The sequence below is a fragment of the Melanotaenia boesemani genome, chromosome 17 (assembly GCF_017639745.1).
Source record: "Melanotaenia boesemani isolate fMelBoe1 chromosome 17, fMelBoe1.pri, whole genome shotgun sequence".
Classification (NCBI taxonomy): Eukaryota; Metazoa; Chordata; class Actinopteri; order Atheriniformes; family Melanotaeniidae; genus Melanotaenia; species Melanotaenia boesemani.
In genome coordinates, this window is record NC_055698.1 from 31,792,720 (window position 1) to 31,808,380 (window position 15,661).

Genomic DNA, 15,661 nt, shown 5'->3' on the forward strand with positions numbered 1-15,661 from the left:
TGGTCTTTTTTTTAAACAAACATTTTTATTCAATCAAAAGCGAAAGAGTTGCACAACTTTTTGAGTCTAGGGTCCCAGACACCAGGTTGGGAACCACTGATCTAGAGCACCTGCTGGTGGGAAAAAAAAGACTTTGGGAACCTTCAATGTCAAGTTTTGAACATTATCTCCTTTAAAAGAATTATTGACATTTTTTGTTGCCTCGCAGTAAAAAAAATAAATAAAAATACAGAAAGAGAATAAATTATACAAAAGAAAATCCTAATGTATTCAAATATTACTCAACTTTTGTATAAGATTATCTAAAGATGGAAGGTAGTGTCAGTTAATATGAACAAAATTACTGACACGTTTGAAAATTAAAGTTTGATGCCATAAAAGCAACAGGATTTATCACTGAATTTCAAAACAATTATTTTCTGTCCACCAAGAAGCGGAACTTGATGAAGTCTCAGCTGTTTAACTTGCAAAACATTTGGAAAATAACCTGAGGATAAAATCTCCAGATTGATATAACTATCATCAAGACAGGCATGTCCACTCTTGTGCGTGATTTCTGGAATAAAACTAAGACTTATTCCAGCTTGTCCAGCAGCTGGCGGATTTCTTCTTGGCTGCGGTATATTTTTTTAACTCCTCTTGGAAGATAGCGGCAGGACGAAAGGTTGAGGTAGTCCAGAGCAGTCTGTTGTTCAACAACTGATCTGTAAAATAAAACGCAGGTCAGATTGAGGAGTTACCCAAACGCTTCACTCTTGCTCATTTCTGCAAGCTCACAAGCTCAGGAAAGCCCTTACCTGAGGGCACGTGGCGTGATCCTGGTCCCGCTGAGGTTGAGGGAGCGCAGCGTGTCCGCCTCAGCCTCTTGAGCGAGAAAACTCATCCCTAACGCCAAGTCCTCCTCGGTGAAGAGTTGGTTTGCAATGTCAAGCTGCTGCAGCGTCTGAGCCCACTTCTGGGTGACCAGGGGAAGACCCGTCTTGGGGAATGACGTCACCATAAAGCTGTTGTAATACTGTCCCCAGAACAGACACTCCAGGTCTGACAGTAAAGAAAGTGGCACTGATTAGGAAGCAAACTTAGACCATCATACAATACAGTTACAACAGTATCTTTGTTAAATCAAGTATGTTAAAGCTACACTACAGAACATTTGCAATTTCCAAGTGATGTGCCCCCTATCATCGGCTAATTTAGCCTCCATCTCGAATCTTACCTATACTGTGAGATCTCTCCAGCCATTAATAGACAGTCTCATCTTGACTCTTGTTCTGTCCCTTTCTCTCGTTCTTTTCCTCTCTTCATCTGATAATATCTTCTTGCATTTCTTTGCTGAATTAGTCAAAATGACTGGTATGTTCATATCCACTTGCTAGCATGTGAAGCAAAACTTGGCTGCAATGCCATGCAGTGTCCCGGATGAAAAAGTTGTATAGTGCAGTTTCTCAGCTTCAGGACGCTGTCAGACAATGTCGTCTCCAGAAATGCGCATAAGACATGTCCCTGTGCCATCAAACGAGTCCAGACTGCAGAGTTTTAAGGTTGGAAAATTAAGTAACGCATCTTTAATGCCTCCAAATTACCATGAAGTCACCCAGAAAAATTAAAATGATCAATCTAGGAGTGCAGGATGGTCCGCTAGACCTCCTGGTTAAATAAAGGTTTAAAAAAAAAAACATTCTTCAGACTGAGTTTGTGTTCACGCTGCACTACTCAAACGAATCAGACCTTTTAAATACTTTATTTAAATAATGATTGTAGCCTGCAGGGCCTGAATTAGTTTTTAATTACTGCTGGGCAACAATTAAATTTCTAATCGCATTGTTACATTGCAGATCATCGGAGATGATTTGTCAGCTTTTCAATAATCCTCGGAGTGACATTTGGTGGAACCAAACAAACTTTTGGTGCATACATGGTAGCAAGACATAAGACTCATTTTAACTCATTTGTGCAGGTTTATTCATAAAATATAGCACCCAGAATTAAGAACATGTAAAAAAAAAAAGTAAACAAATAGGTCTCAAAGTACCAACAGCAACCAACTCAACTACAAAAAAGAAGGGATAATAAGACAAGACAGAGGCGGTTTCACAATAATAATAATTTCTCTGTGTGCCTTGTCGGACTGGCTTTTGGCCTTTTTTGAGGCCTTAATTATCAGCTTATTGAGGTGGTGAGAAAGTATGAAAATGAATACACCGCTGCATGTTCAGACCCGCCCTCGTCATGGATGAAGTTTCTGGTTAAATATGAAATCACCAGGTCAGCTGTTCGTTGCACATAAAAACACAGAGATCATTCTAAACATGGAGAAGCAGCATTTAGCTGTTATGCTGCAAACAAGTGGAGCAAACTGCCAGTGGAGATTAAACTTTCCCCAAATGTAGACATTTTTAAATCCAGGTTAAAATCATTTCTTTTCTCATGCGCCTATGCATGAAATCTGCTTGTTAACTTTTTTAATTTATCTTGCTTTTAATCATTTTAATGTAATTTATTATTTTATTGTGATTATGTGTTGATGCCTTTTACTATTCTAAATATCTGTAATGCCTTTGTTTTATGTAAAGCACATTACATATGAAATGTGCTGTACAAACAAACTGCCTTGCCTTCTGTTTGAACCAGCTGCAGGTGACTGATTATAAACTGAGGAACTTTGGCCTCATCTGGACATGATGATGGACCTGCTGCTGGTCTGAAACTGAGGACCATGTGGTTCATATGGTTATCTTTGCCAATAATAATGTTACAAATGTAAAGTGGTGCTAAAAGGTTCAGTATATATGATTGTTATACAATAAGCCAGTTGCTAGGATACACCAACAAACACATGAGTCATGTTTTGTATTCATGTCTTACTGTGAACTTATTCTACTCTGGATCTTAGAAGATGCAGGCTGGACGGCTTTCTGAGCCATCCAACGATCCATTATACCGCTTAGTCTAATTCAGGGTTGAGGGGAAGCTGGAGCATATCCCAGCTTTTACCAGACGAGAGGCAGGCACACCTGGACAGGTCGGCAGTCCATCGCAGGGCCACTTTCTGATTCATGTCAACCCCTTATTTTTAATGCATTAAATGAATGAATTCAGTAATATTTATAAAACAGCCCTTTTCCTTTTTTCCAGGTTAGATATTTTATAAGGTATTAAATCTGACTCAAAAGCACCAACAGTTGGAAATATAATAACCAGACTGATTACTGATCAGTCATTGTGGCCTTAAAGTTGGAAAATCCTCTTATTTTGTTAATTTAAAAAATGATGGTAGATCATTTGTTATCAGCATTACAGACTTCGGGGTCTGGTGCATGCAGTTTATCAGATAACATGATGTCAGGAGCAAATTCACAATCCTGAAATTACAAGGAAATTATTGATACCAAATAAGTCATGATTGATCGGTGGGAATAGACTAAAATATCCATACAAAGTGGAACTGGTTTTTATCGCGCAACATGTTGCCTCAACAACTGCTGCTGACATCAGCTCAAACTCTGATTTAGTTCAGGTGCTGCTCACCTCTCTTCTCCAAGAAATTAATAAGAAGCTCCCCTCACTTCATTTTCTTGTCCTATGTTTTTGTTTTGTCTTCTGGCATCCAGACTTCACTTTCTTTGGGAAATACGTGACATTGTCTTCCGGCTGCACTCTGTGTGTAACTCGGTTAAACCAACCCACCGTTGCTGGTGTGGACTGAACCATTTCGCACAATTTTAGAGGGATGATGGGGCCTCCAAGAACATCCATCATTATTATAATGTAAAATTCAGTCTGGCTGCACCTCCATTAAGGCAAACTGAGTATTATCATAATTAGACGTTTTAAAATGGAACACAAAAACTTTTCAATCCAGGATTTTCAAGGGTCCCAACCTTCAGTGGGCCCTGGGTAAATGGTACCATTTACGCCCCCCCAGTCCAACGCCATTGTATTTAGAACAACACCGATTAACTACGAACAGAACTTCATCAAAGTTGTTACCGCTAATTATTTGACACTGAGATGTTGCAGTAAAACAGTTGTGTCAATATTTTAACACTTTCCCAGTCAGACAGTTCCCAGTCAGACAGTTCCCAGTCAGGCGGTTCCCAGTCAGACAGTTCCCAGTCAGGCAGTTCCCAGTCAGGCGGTTCCCAGTCAGGCAATTTTCCAGTCAGGCAGTTCCCAGTCAGACGGTTCCCAGTCAGGCTGTTCTCAGTCAGGCAGTTCCCAGTCAGGCAGTTCCCATACAGACAGTTCCCAGTCAGACAATTTTCAGTCAGGCAGTTCCCAGTCAGACAGTTCCCAGTCAGACAGTTCCCAGTCAGGCAATTTTTCAGTCAGGCAGTTCCCAGTCAGACAGTTCCCAGTCAGGCAATTTTCCAGTCAGGCAGTTCCCAGTCAGACAGTTCCCAGTCAGGCAATTTTCCAGTCAGGCAGTTCCCAGTCAGACAGTTCCCAGACAGGCAGTTCCTAGTCAGGCAGTTATCAGTCAGGCAGTTCCCAGTCAGCAGTTCCCAGTCAGACGGTTCCCAGTCAGGCGGTTCCCAGTCAGGCAGTTCCCAGTCAGGCGGTTCCCAGTCAGACGGTTCCTAGTCAGGCAGTTCTCAGTCAGACGGTTCCCAGTCAGGCGGTTCCCAGTCAGACGGTTCCTAGTCAGGCAGTTCTCAGTCAGACAGTTTCCAGTCAGGCAGTTCCCAGTCAGACGGTTCCCAGTCAGGCAGTTCCCAGTCAGGTGGTTCGCAGTCAGACGGTTCCCAGTCAGAAGGTTCCCAGTCAGGCGGTTCCCAGTCAGGCAGCTTCCAGTCAGGCAGTTCCCAGTCAGACGGTTCCCAGTCAGGCAGCTTCCAGTCAGGCAGTTCCCAGTCAGACAGTTCCCAGTCAGGCAGTTCCCATACAGACAGTTCCCAGTCAGGCAATTTTTCAGTCAGGCAGTTCCCAGTCAGGCGGTTCCCAGTCAGGCAGTTTCCAGTCAGACAGTTCCCATACAGACAGTTCCCAGTCAGGCAGTTCCCAGTCAGACAGTTCCTAATCAGACAGTTCCCAGTCAGGCAGTTCCCAGTCAGACAGTTCCTAGTCAGGCAATTTTCTAGTCAGGCAATTCCCAGTCAGACAGTTCTCAGTCAGGCAGTGCCCAGTCAGACAGTTCCCAGACAGGCAGTTATCAGTCAGGTAGTTCCCAGTCAGCAGTTCCCAATCAGACAGTTCCCAGTCAGGCAGTTCCCAGTCAGACAGTTCCCAGTCAGGCAATTTTCCAGTCAGGCAATTCCCAGTCAGACAGTTCCCAGTCAGACAGTTCCCAGACAGGCAGTTCCTAGTCAGGCAGTTATCAGTCAGGCAGATCCCAGTCAGCAGTTCCCAGTCAGACGGTTCCCAGTCAGGCGGTTCCCAGTCAGACAGTTCCCAGTCAGGCAGTTCCCAGTCAGGCGGTTCCTACTCAGGCAGTTCTCAGTCAGACGGTTCCCAGTCAGGCGGTTCCCAGTCAGACGGTTCCTAGTCAGGCAGTTTTCAGTCAGGCAGTTTCAAGTCAGGCAGTTCCCAGTCAGGCAGTTCCCAGTCAGGCAATTTTCCAGTCAGGCAATTCCCAGTCAGACAGTTCCCAGTCAGACAGTTCCCAGACAGGCAGTTCCTAGTCAGGCAGTTATCAGTCAGGCAGATCCCAGTCAGCAGTTCCCAGTCAGACGGTTCCCAGTCAGGCGGTTCCCAGTCAGACAGTTCCCAGTCAGGCGGTTCCCAGTCAGGCAGTTCCCAGTCAGGCGGTTCCTACTCAGGCAGTTCTCAGTCAGACGGTTCCCAGTCAGGTGGTTCCCAGTCAGACGGTTCCTAGTCAGGCAGTTCTCAGTCAGACAGTTTCCAGTCAGGCAATTCCCAGTCAGACAGTTCCCAGTCAGACAGTTCCCAGACAGGCAGTTCCTAGTCAGGCAGTTATCAGTCAGGCAGTTCCCAGTCAGCAGTTCCCAGTCAGACGGTTCCCAGTCAGGTGGTTCCCAGTCAGGCGGTTCCCAGTCAGGCAGTTCCCAGTCAGACGGTTCCTAGTCAGGCAGTTCTCAGTCAGACGGTTCCCAGTGAGGCGGTTCCCAGTCAGACGGTTCCTAGTCAGGCAGTTCTCAGTCAGGCAGTTCCCAGTCAGGCAGTTCCCAGTCAGACGGTTCCCAGTCAGGCAGCTTCCAGTCAGGCCGTTCCCAGTCAGACAGTTCCCAGTCAGGCAGTTCCCAGTCAAACAGTTATCAGTCAGGCAGTTCCCAGTCAGACAGTTCCCAGTCAGGCAGTTCCCAGTCAGACAGTTATCAGTCAGGCAGTTTCAAGTCAGGCAGTTCCCAGTCAGGCAGCTTCCAGTCAGGCAGTTCCCAGTCAGGCAGTTCCCAGTCAGACAGTTCCCAGTCAGACGGTTCCCAGTCAGACGGTTCCCAGTCAGACGGTTCCCAGTCAGGCGGTTCCCAGTCAGGCAGTTCCCAGTCAGACGGTTCCCAGTCAGACGGTTCCCAGTCAGGCAGTTCCCAGTCAGACAGTTCCCAGTCAGGCAGTTTCCAGTCAGGCAGTTTCCAGTCAGGCAGTTCCAAGAGTAATGCGGCCCACCGGGAATCCTCCTGAACCTCCCGATTAGCTGGTATTGCTCTTGATGTGTATTTCAGCGTGAGAAATCGGAGGTTTACCCCTCCATTACACCTGGTGTGTGTATACGTGTGGACTGCAGATCAAACTCCACTCATCTTGTGTTTGGATGTTTTATCTTTCAGATGGACCAGTTGCTGCTTCAGTGTGTTGCTGGTTTTGAAACGCACAGGCATGTGGTGTTTGGAGAAAATCCAGTTTCTTTAGACTCTGTAGTCACGTATGAAATGACACTGTTCTTCTTTACTTCGTTGTTTTGGTGCTGCGTTTAGTCTGGATTTCTTTGCTGAGTTGACAGAAGAGCAGTTCGGATATCCACGGGTTTGAGGAGCTTTCACAACATGCTTGTGTTCCTTTTCTTTTCCCTTTGTCTTGGTGGGGGACATTCTACCCACGATGATGAAGATTTCTGGTAATGGCCAGTTTATGTTCCAGTGGATGGTGAGTAGAGCAAGTATTGGTCTGTGTGAGTTGGTTTACACCAGAAGGTTGCCTTTGGATTACCTTGACCTGGATGACTGAGAATCTAAACCAGCATATGACTGATTCTCATTTCTTTGGACTTGTGTCTTAGATAAAGGTTCAAACATAATATTTTTTGCCTACCAGGACAGGGCAGTGCTGCAAGGCCGGCGGACGTGATTCGCGAACAGCCCCGTAGGTCCAGCACTCGCAGTTTGGTGGAGCCGAAGAGGATGTCCATCAGGTCTTTGTCGTTCAGGTAGGAATACGATGCGGATGCGATACAAAACTCCTCCAGCAACGGGAAGCCCGACTCTGCGCTGACCAGTTTTCGCCCAGTTTTAGGCCGAGGTCTGACATTCAGCATCCGGAAGGTCTGAGGGAGGAGTAGAAACAAGTTTTATGTATGATGACGGAAATAAAAAAGTAATACACAGAGAGCTGATGAGTGCAAAATGAATCAGTATCAGGAATTATAACTGCTTTACCAAACAGTGAATGGACTGTACTTATATAGCACTTTTCCAGCCATGTTGACTACTCCAAGTGCTTTACACTACATGTCACATTCACCCATTCACGCACACACATTCATACCCCGATAGGCACATCGGGAGGCAACATGGGGTTCAGTGTGTTGCCCAAGGACACTTCGAAATGTAGTCAGTGGAAGCCTGGAATCGATCCAGCGCCTTTTAGGTTGACTGCTCTTCCTCCTGCTACAGCCGTTACTGGACATAACGTGCATCATATTCAGGCAAAGCTCAAAGAAATTTCTTCAGATGTCTTGTTTTGTCTTGCAAACTTCACCACTGGCTCCAAAAACATGAGAAACCGCTGAGCTGGTTAAAGGTTGAGGTTAAAAGCATGTTTTTTACCTTGAGTTTAGGACAGACCGCCTGCAGCGCCGTGATGCTAACAGGAAGCTCACAGTCTTTGCTGTCAAGCTTCGTGTTGATCTCCAACAACTCCAAATGGGGACACCACCCCTTCTGGGAAAACACAACACATATTTTGTAAAAGGAAAAACTCTCCACAGGCTGTGCAAATGACACTTTCAACTCTGCAGCCGTTTGCTATGACACCAGCTGTGGGATAAATGTTTCATCCTGCACTCCATCCGCCAACGTTGTGCAAATCACATCTATCGTGCAGATTGTGTCACTTTGTTCATATCTAGTGTGAAGGATCAAACATATTGTAATTTTTAAAACTATTGTTTTAAATGACATCAACCTGGCCAGAGACGACAGATTAGCTGCAATCTGACACATTTACTCAAATGTTTTCATTAATGTTTACGGTCCCTAAATGAATAAATAATAAACGTCTGAATGAAGTTGAGAAGAATATTAGGGAAAGTGGCCAACGTGGGACATTGATGCTTTAGCAGCAGGATGAAGGCATTAATGTTTTAATATCTCTGGTGTGAAAGAAATATTAAAAAGTAGGTTTACAACAATAGCTGTCAGCAGTTTGTCATTCTTTGGTCCGTGAGAGAACAAGATTTGCTTGATCTGGCTCCCATGATGTTCAAGGTACTCCAGGAATCCTTCGACCTGAAACTACAGCAGAACACTTCATTTACAAGTTCTGTTAGCTTTGTAAAAAAAAAAAACACCAACAGTCGCTAATGTTTGGCTTCTGTGGCAATGTGACTGTGTTCAGGTCTGCATCAAATGACCCTGGTGGATTCAGTTATTTATTGGCTCAAATTAACATCAGTGGCAACACAAGACTGTGATGATCTCTTCCACGGCGTTTGTTATGGACTCTTCTGCACTGCCCTCTGGTGGATGTATTACCAAACAGCCATGGATGTTCCTGTTTACATACGTAAAGGGAGGATAAATGGGAGAAAAGGGACAGAAAAAAAAAACTTCTCTTAAGAAGCTCAAAGCACTTTTTCATAAGTAAAATCAACCAACTTAAGGCCTTTTTATGCTGCCTTTTGTACATAAATAGTGACGTCTGTTTCAAAGGTCAAACGTCGCCGTCCTCATACGTCCATGTGTCTTCTATGTTGGCTTGGTTGTTAATTCAATTCCTCCACTAGTGGGCGGTGATGAGTTCAAAGGTCACTGCTACGAGCCGACATCAGTTTCACTATAAAGTTTTTTCCAACCGCCCTAAACACCCGCATATAGTCTTTCTTCAAAAGCTCGGACTATGTGTACAGTTGTGCTCGTCTTCGTTCTTCTTCTGCTGTTTTTCCCCTCCTGTTCTTAGTTAAGTGAACTAATGGGTTTGAGTAAAGTCTCATGGTCGCCTACGTTTACACAAGTTGGCATGTTTAGTTTCAGGATTTGTAAAAACTAAAGTGGTTTAAGGCAACAGGTTTCCACACAAATGTCTAGTAAACTCAACTAACCCGGGCTTAGAGTGCGTCCCTTATCAGCGTTGAGCATAAATGGGCCTTTAGTCACAATTATGCCGTTTTTGCCTCAAAAGAAGTTTTTTTTTTATTGCAGTTATAATTTCCCAAATGCTTGTCTCCGATGCAATCACGCCAAGACAAAGAGATGCCACTGTATCTTAAAGGAACATAACACTTAAAATCTAAAGATAACTGGACTAGGTTATGATTTTTTAACGAACCACAGATGTCAGGACTGAGAGTGAGCAGGAAGCTGCCTCACAGACAGAAAATCCATCAGTCCCATCACTGTTTGTCTGGGAGTTTTCCGAGCATCCATGTGACACATTAAAACGGTAAACAAAGACAACATGAGCTGTGCAGCATCCTCGCTGAAAACTGGTGTGTTCAGCCAGGTCTTGTGTTCCCATCAATGCCGACTGGAGCAGAGCCGATAAATACCTTCAACTACAGCAGAGTCACGACACACACGGCTGAATGAGGATTTAACATTGCACCTAACAGCCAGGTTTATTTTTAACCTGTCTTAAAAGGATGTTAGGGTCTGACATCTTTAACCCCATTTATTTTAATCACCTTGATAAAAATTCTTAACATTTATGTAAAAATTCCCTGCAGTTATAATGTCAGATCATAACACAACAATTTCTTAAACTCTTCGTCAAAAAACTTTTAGTTTCGACTTCTTCTGCACAGAGAAGCTCAGACAAAGACAGATATGCATGTCAGCGAACCGAGAGCGTAAATCCTGTGCGTACCTCTGAATACTGGAGGTTGATGGTGTGCAGGGCGCGGCTGTGCAGGCCGAGGCTGTGGAAAGCCCTCGCCGTCAGCCCTGTGCAGTACGACAGCTTGATGGAGCTCAGATGAGGGCAGAACTGCGAAACGACCTGAACGCCATCACAAAGCAAACAGAGAAAAACTTCACTACAAAAGTTTAACCTAGGAAGAGGTTTAACTGTCCTCCGTTATAAGGCTTGTAGTGTTTGCTCAGCTGACCCTAAACTGCCAATTATTTCCAATTATTGAGAAAAAAATGGTCTAAATGTGTCAGTTTTAATGGACACCACAAACACACAAAACTCTTCAAATAAACCGTGTTGGTGCTGCAGTATTGATTCATCTACAATGATTTTATTGGTTTGTTTTATAAAGTTTGCTAACAGGTCAGTAAATCTGTTCCTGCTTTAACATAAGAAAAAATTATATATTTAACCAGGAAAAAAAAGAATCCCATTGAAATTAAAAACTCTTTTATAAGAGCGTTCTGGTCCAAGATAGGCAGCAGCAAATACAAAAACAGTTACAGAAGCTACCGAGTAAAACACACAAAAAAATAAAAATTACTTTTACAAGCAACTTATAAGAAACAAGCGCACGTCGTGGAATCAGTCTCAACAAATCTCAGTTTGGATTTTAAAGCTCTCCATGCAATTAATCCAGTAGTTTCCAGCCTTCCTGCAGCCTGTTCCCAGCAGACGGTGCAGAGTGAACAAAGCCTTTTTACCCATTTCAGAGCGAGCATGTGGAACAGACAGCAACAGCTGATCGTGTGAGCAGAGAGGGTAACAATCACCACTTCTAATTAGGGTAATTAGGGTACATGTAGGCAGTAAACTGTCCTTTAAATGAAGGTGGGCCAGTGACAGATCCTGCTTTCATGCCTTAAAAAGAGTCAGCAATTCAAATACTCAGGTCTCTGTACATGCGAACCACCTCCATGTAATTTCCTTCCACGGTGGACGCTGAGGGAATTAGTTGTGGCTTCTTTCTCTGTTGGAGAACATTAGTTTAGTGTTGTCTGTATTTAGAGCAAGTTTGAGGTGAAGTAAAGAATTCTGAACAGCAGCAAAGGCTTCCTGCAGGGTTTCAAGGGTCTGCACGAGCGTTGATCCTAAGCAACAAATAACCGTGTCATTAGCATAAACGTGCAAATTAGCATCTGACGCATTAAGACTCGGACCATTTATATAAATGACCTAAAGCAGAACCCTGCAGTCACAAAGTTAGAACTCATACCATGTTTAATACACTGGGTCCTTTTACTGAGATCGTTTGTGAACCAAGCAGCCGTGTGCTCCGATAGTCCCGATTAAGAGTCTAAATTTTAAAATATCCTGATCCACAAATGCTTTTGACAAATCAATACAAAGTTATGCACAATGTAGTTTCTTGTCTAGTCCAACAATAACGTTATTTCACACCTACATTGCAGCTTGACTGGACCTTAGATAAAATGTCATTTGAACATTAAAAACTGTATTTGATCCCTCACAAAAGCCTCAAGAATTTTGGCCAAAACAGATAAGTTAGGTTCAGGTCTGTAGTTAAAATGGTTGGGTCAGCACCGTTTAATAAAAGGAGAACAAAAGCTGATTTCCATATCGAGGGAATTTCATCGGTTTCTACTGTCAGGTTAAAAGAACTGTAAGAGGCTCTGCCACAAAACCAGCTGCCAGTTTCAAAACGTTTGGATCTATTACATCAGGACCACGTGGTTTTCTATAATCTAAACTTTTAAGAACTCTATGAACTTCCTGAACTGAGAAAATAGCAAAGTTCACCAGCGTACATTGAGAAGTCGGTGCAGGGTTTCATAGCGACGGCTCCGGTTACGCTCATAAATAACATAACTCTGGGGAGAACCAGCGGTTTTCTCTCCCCTTTATCCTGTATCTCCATAACGACCGAGCCAGCTCTACATCAATCCTGTTTTCATCCAGTCAACAGAAGACAAATGACGATGACGGGCTTGTACATTAAATTGCTTAAAATTCTTCTTCTATAGAATATGAGATTTCGATTTGGGTATTCTAGTATTTCTAACTGCAGCAGCAACACAGTGATTAAGTCACTGCAGAAAACACCCACAGATAAGGATTTATGAGGAAGATTTGTCAAAATCAAATCGATCCAGGTGGACTTATCAGGACGTTTACGGTCTGGCCGAGTGAGTATATTTACTAACTGGATAAGATTAATAAAATCAAAGAAATATTTAAAATAATTTAAAGTCCCAGTTCAAATCACCAGCTAAAACAAGTTCACTATTATTCACTTTGAACAAAAGATGTTTTAAAGGTTTTAATGCTTCACTGGAGGCGGATGGAGGCCGACAGCAGCTACACAAAGGCCCTTACCATTTCCACGTTCAGTGGCAAAACAGGTAATAAATCTAGATTTAACACAAGTAGCAACACCGCCACCTTTCTTTGCTCTATCGGTTTGACAAACATTATAACCATTTATATAAAATTTCTTCATTTTGTTTGTTAAAGTATGAAATCAAGTTTCCATATTTTACAAAGACTAACTGAAAGAATGAATCAATAGTCTGTTAGACGAGCTCAAACATCATTTTAAAAGTAACTTTACCTCCAACGTGAAATTAACGTTCTTCTTCCAGTGACAGAGAGAAAAGTCTCGCAGCTGAGAGAATCTAGAGAAGAAGAAATATGACGTTAGATGTCAGATCAATCTTATCGTCCACCTCCAGGCCTCTCTAAAAAACATCTACTTCTTCTCAACCAGAGACGGCTGGAATAGTGTCGTCGTCCTCACGGACCAATGCCCGTCTTCCTGCCAGGTTCAGCCGTCGCTCCTTCATCTCGACACGAGCAGCTGACTGTGTTTACTGCAACAACCTAATATTCAGTTAGTTTTGCAGGGTGAGCCTGGTAATACAGACCTGTTCTGAGCCAGCCAGGTAACGGTGTTCTTGACCTTGGTCTCAGTTTTAGGCAGCTGATTCTTGTCCGGTGTGATCCAGCAGTGGCCCACAGTCACCCTGCGCCACAGGACTGGACTGGAGGCAGCAACGTTCCACAGACGACAAACTCGGCCCACTCTTCACCACAAACACAGCACAGAAACGCCACGTTACACACCTGACCTAAAAAACCAGCTAAATCCTGACTGTAAAACGGAAATATTTAAAATACCTGCACAGAAACGGCACAGCACCGTCTTGATCAACCACCATCTGAAAAATGTTGATCAAGACCTCCTCCGGCAGGTTTTGGCCCCATCTCTGATCAGCTTCCTGCTGACGAATGGATACCTGTATCTCCTCTTCTTTCCCCTTATCCGGTTTATTTTCCAGTTTCGGTTTGGGACGGACAATCTTTTTTTTCTTCTTCTCCAGACTGGATTTCATCATTCCTTTTGTGACCTTCTTCTTTTGGCTTCCCTTCTTCTTTCCGAGAATCCAGGCTGGACCGTCATGGTGGCAAGAAGTATCTGATATAACAAGAAGCATATCTTCCCCTTGATGGACGACGTAGTTGAGTTTGGCGACTCGGGCCTTTTTGGCTTTCTTTGCTTTTGCCTCTGCAGTTCTTTTCAAAGATGCCTTCCTGGACTTTGATCCGTCTTCTCCTTGGCTTGATGGTGCAGCCCCCTCTTTTCTTTCATTTTGGGCTGAAGCTTCTGAAGCCTCCATCACTGATGCAACCTAATCTTTACAAGATGAAGAAAAACAGATTTCAGAACAGCAGAAATACTCAGGCAAGACACACTATGATACTCAGCTTCTGCTGCACCGAAGAATCCTGCACCATGTTGGTATCTGTAGGTGCAGGATATCTATGAGTGTTAACGTCTTCAGTGTTTTAATACAGCAAATGAAAATTCAGTGTTTGACGTTGATGTTTGGGAAGCAGAAAAAATGGTCCAGCGAGAGGACGAGGCTCCAATGGTGCTGGCTGGATGTTGGGGTTATTTCACCTTTGCAGCTCTAAAAATGCTAAAAAAAAAAAAAAAATCATGTTGGTCAGGGGCAGAGCTAAAATGGTGCCCAGGGTGGCACTGGCCACCTCTAAAATCTGATTGGACACCCCAGGTGCCACCTCGGGTGATTGACAGGTCACTGGAGGAGGAGGACAGCAACATTTTTCCAGACCTGTGTGGATCACCAGCATCACTGCACTAGTTGAAGTAAATGTTAAAGTAGTTTCCTAATTAATCATTCTTTTAAAATATCGCCATTTGGCTGCAGATTTTCTACAAGAAATTTTGTTCCTGTGCAGGTACAACTACTAATGTAATGTAAGGCTATAAACCTGAAGTTAGCATGAAGCTACATTGCAGCGCTACTCTAATTCTAGAGCTAGAACTAGATTAGTTTTAAGGTAATGTGGGGAAACCATGTCATATTTAGTTACGATTTTCACACTGGAGATGGAAATAAACCATAAAGATGCTCAAAGAGAACCTCAGTATCATTGTTACCTAGTGCGGACTAAGCTAGCGCTGCATGATCCAGTTTCATTTAAACAGGAGGCTAGCAAGGCTGGTAGTTGGTTTAAAAGTAGCTATGTCATGAAACTGTGGAGAAAAAATATCCCAATTTGGTCTGATTTTATATAGGGAGATATAATAAAGAAGAGAAAGTGTGAAAATGTGACCTTTTAGTAAAGATAAAGTACACAGACCAGCTCAAGACATCAATACTCTTACATCATTACATGTGCTGACATTTTTCTGGGTGATACTTTGACACATGTCACTTACTTGCACATTAGATCTGTACCATTAATACAACAGCACTAACCAGTCTGCACGCCATTTAATCAGTTAATCAGTGAGATGTCCTATGGTACATGCAGCATATACACCAACCTTTATCACATGGTTGATATAAAAATAACTGGGTTGTTTGGATGGTATGTGCACTTAGTTGGTTACTACAGTTATGATGTTTTCATTACCCAGGAAATAACTGCACACTCTTTCTTTGAAAAGTTCAGGAAGGGGGGCTGGAAAGAGCCACACAAGCCTTCCACATCTTAATCTAATGTTTTTCCTACACTTTTCAAGCTGAGCCTGCGCGCGCAACCTCCATTGTTTACGGAAACTAATACTGAGATTGTTGCTTACTTTACGTAAAATAAATAAATAAATAAAAAGATATGTGAACACACAATGCAACCACGTTTATATTAAATCATGTCATTGATTTTAACGTTTAGCACTGTTTGGTTATTTAAAGTTGACTCAGTGACGGTTTAGATAATTGAAAAAACACGTTGCGCAATATGTAGTACAGATATTGTTACTAATTATACATTAAAAAATCAATAACAAAGCTGTTTTCGGAAATAAAAATGCACTATTATCTTACCCTAGATTATGCTTGCTTTTAAAACACTGCACTGCTAATGTTCAGCAGTTAGACCCACAATGCATTTCGATTTTCCGCACTGTGATTGGTTGAGACCTGGT

The 15,661-nt window shown here is 43.0% G+C and overlaps 1 protein-coding gene across 5 annotated transcripts; it reads right to left on the minus strand.

Annotated features, from left to right (window-relative positions):
* Nucleotides 1-33: 33 nt before the first annotated feature.
* fbxl6 (F-box and leucine-rich repeat protein 6) lies at nucleotides 34-15,630 on the minus strand. Of its 5 annotated transcripts, none has more exons than XM_042012564.1 (10): nucleotides 15,561-15,630; nucleotides 13,381-13,897; nucleotides 13,128-13,286; nucleotides 12,815-12,878; nucleotides 10,198-10,329; nucleotides 8,520-8,627; nucleotides 7,941-8,051; nucleotides 7,207-7,438; nucleotides 798-1,041; nucleotides 34-704 (listed from the first exon to the last, which is right to left on the minus strand). In XM_042012564.1, the coding sequence occupies exons 2-10, from the start codon at nucleotides 13,878-13,880 to the stop codon at nucleotides 575-577; spliced, it is 1,680 nt and encodes a 559-aa protein (XP_041868498.1). In that variant the 5' UTR covers nucleotides 13,881-13,897; nucleotides 15,561-15,630; the 3' UTR covers nucleotides 34-574. The 5 variants fall into 5 exon arrangements, with proteins under 5 accessions (XP_041868498.1, XP_041868493.1, XP_041868495.1 ...); XM_042012559.1 differs by having other exon boundaries at nucleotides 7,941-8,054; XM_042012561.1 differs by having other exon boundaries at nucleotides 7,941-8,054; nucleotides 13,381-13,892; nucleotides 15,561-15,628.
* Between the last annotated feature and the right edge of the window lie 31 nt (nucleotides 15,631-15,661).

Coding starts and splice junctions, on each gene's coding strand:
- fbxl6 (XM_042012559.1), bottom strand. CDS start 13,880: ATGGAGGCTTCAGAAGCTTCAGCCCAAAATGAAAGAAAAGAGGGGGCT. Junction 12,879..13,127: donor ACCTGGCTGGCTCAGAACAG/GTCTGTATTACC, acceptor CTTCTTCTCTAG/ATTCTCTCAGCTGCGAGACT. Junction 8,628..10,197: donor TCAACCTCCAGTATTCAGAG/GTACGCACAGGA, acceptor GTTCTGCTGTAG/TTTCAGGTCGAAGGATTCCT.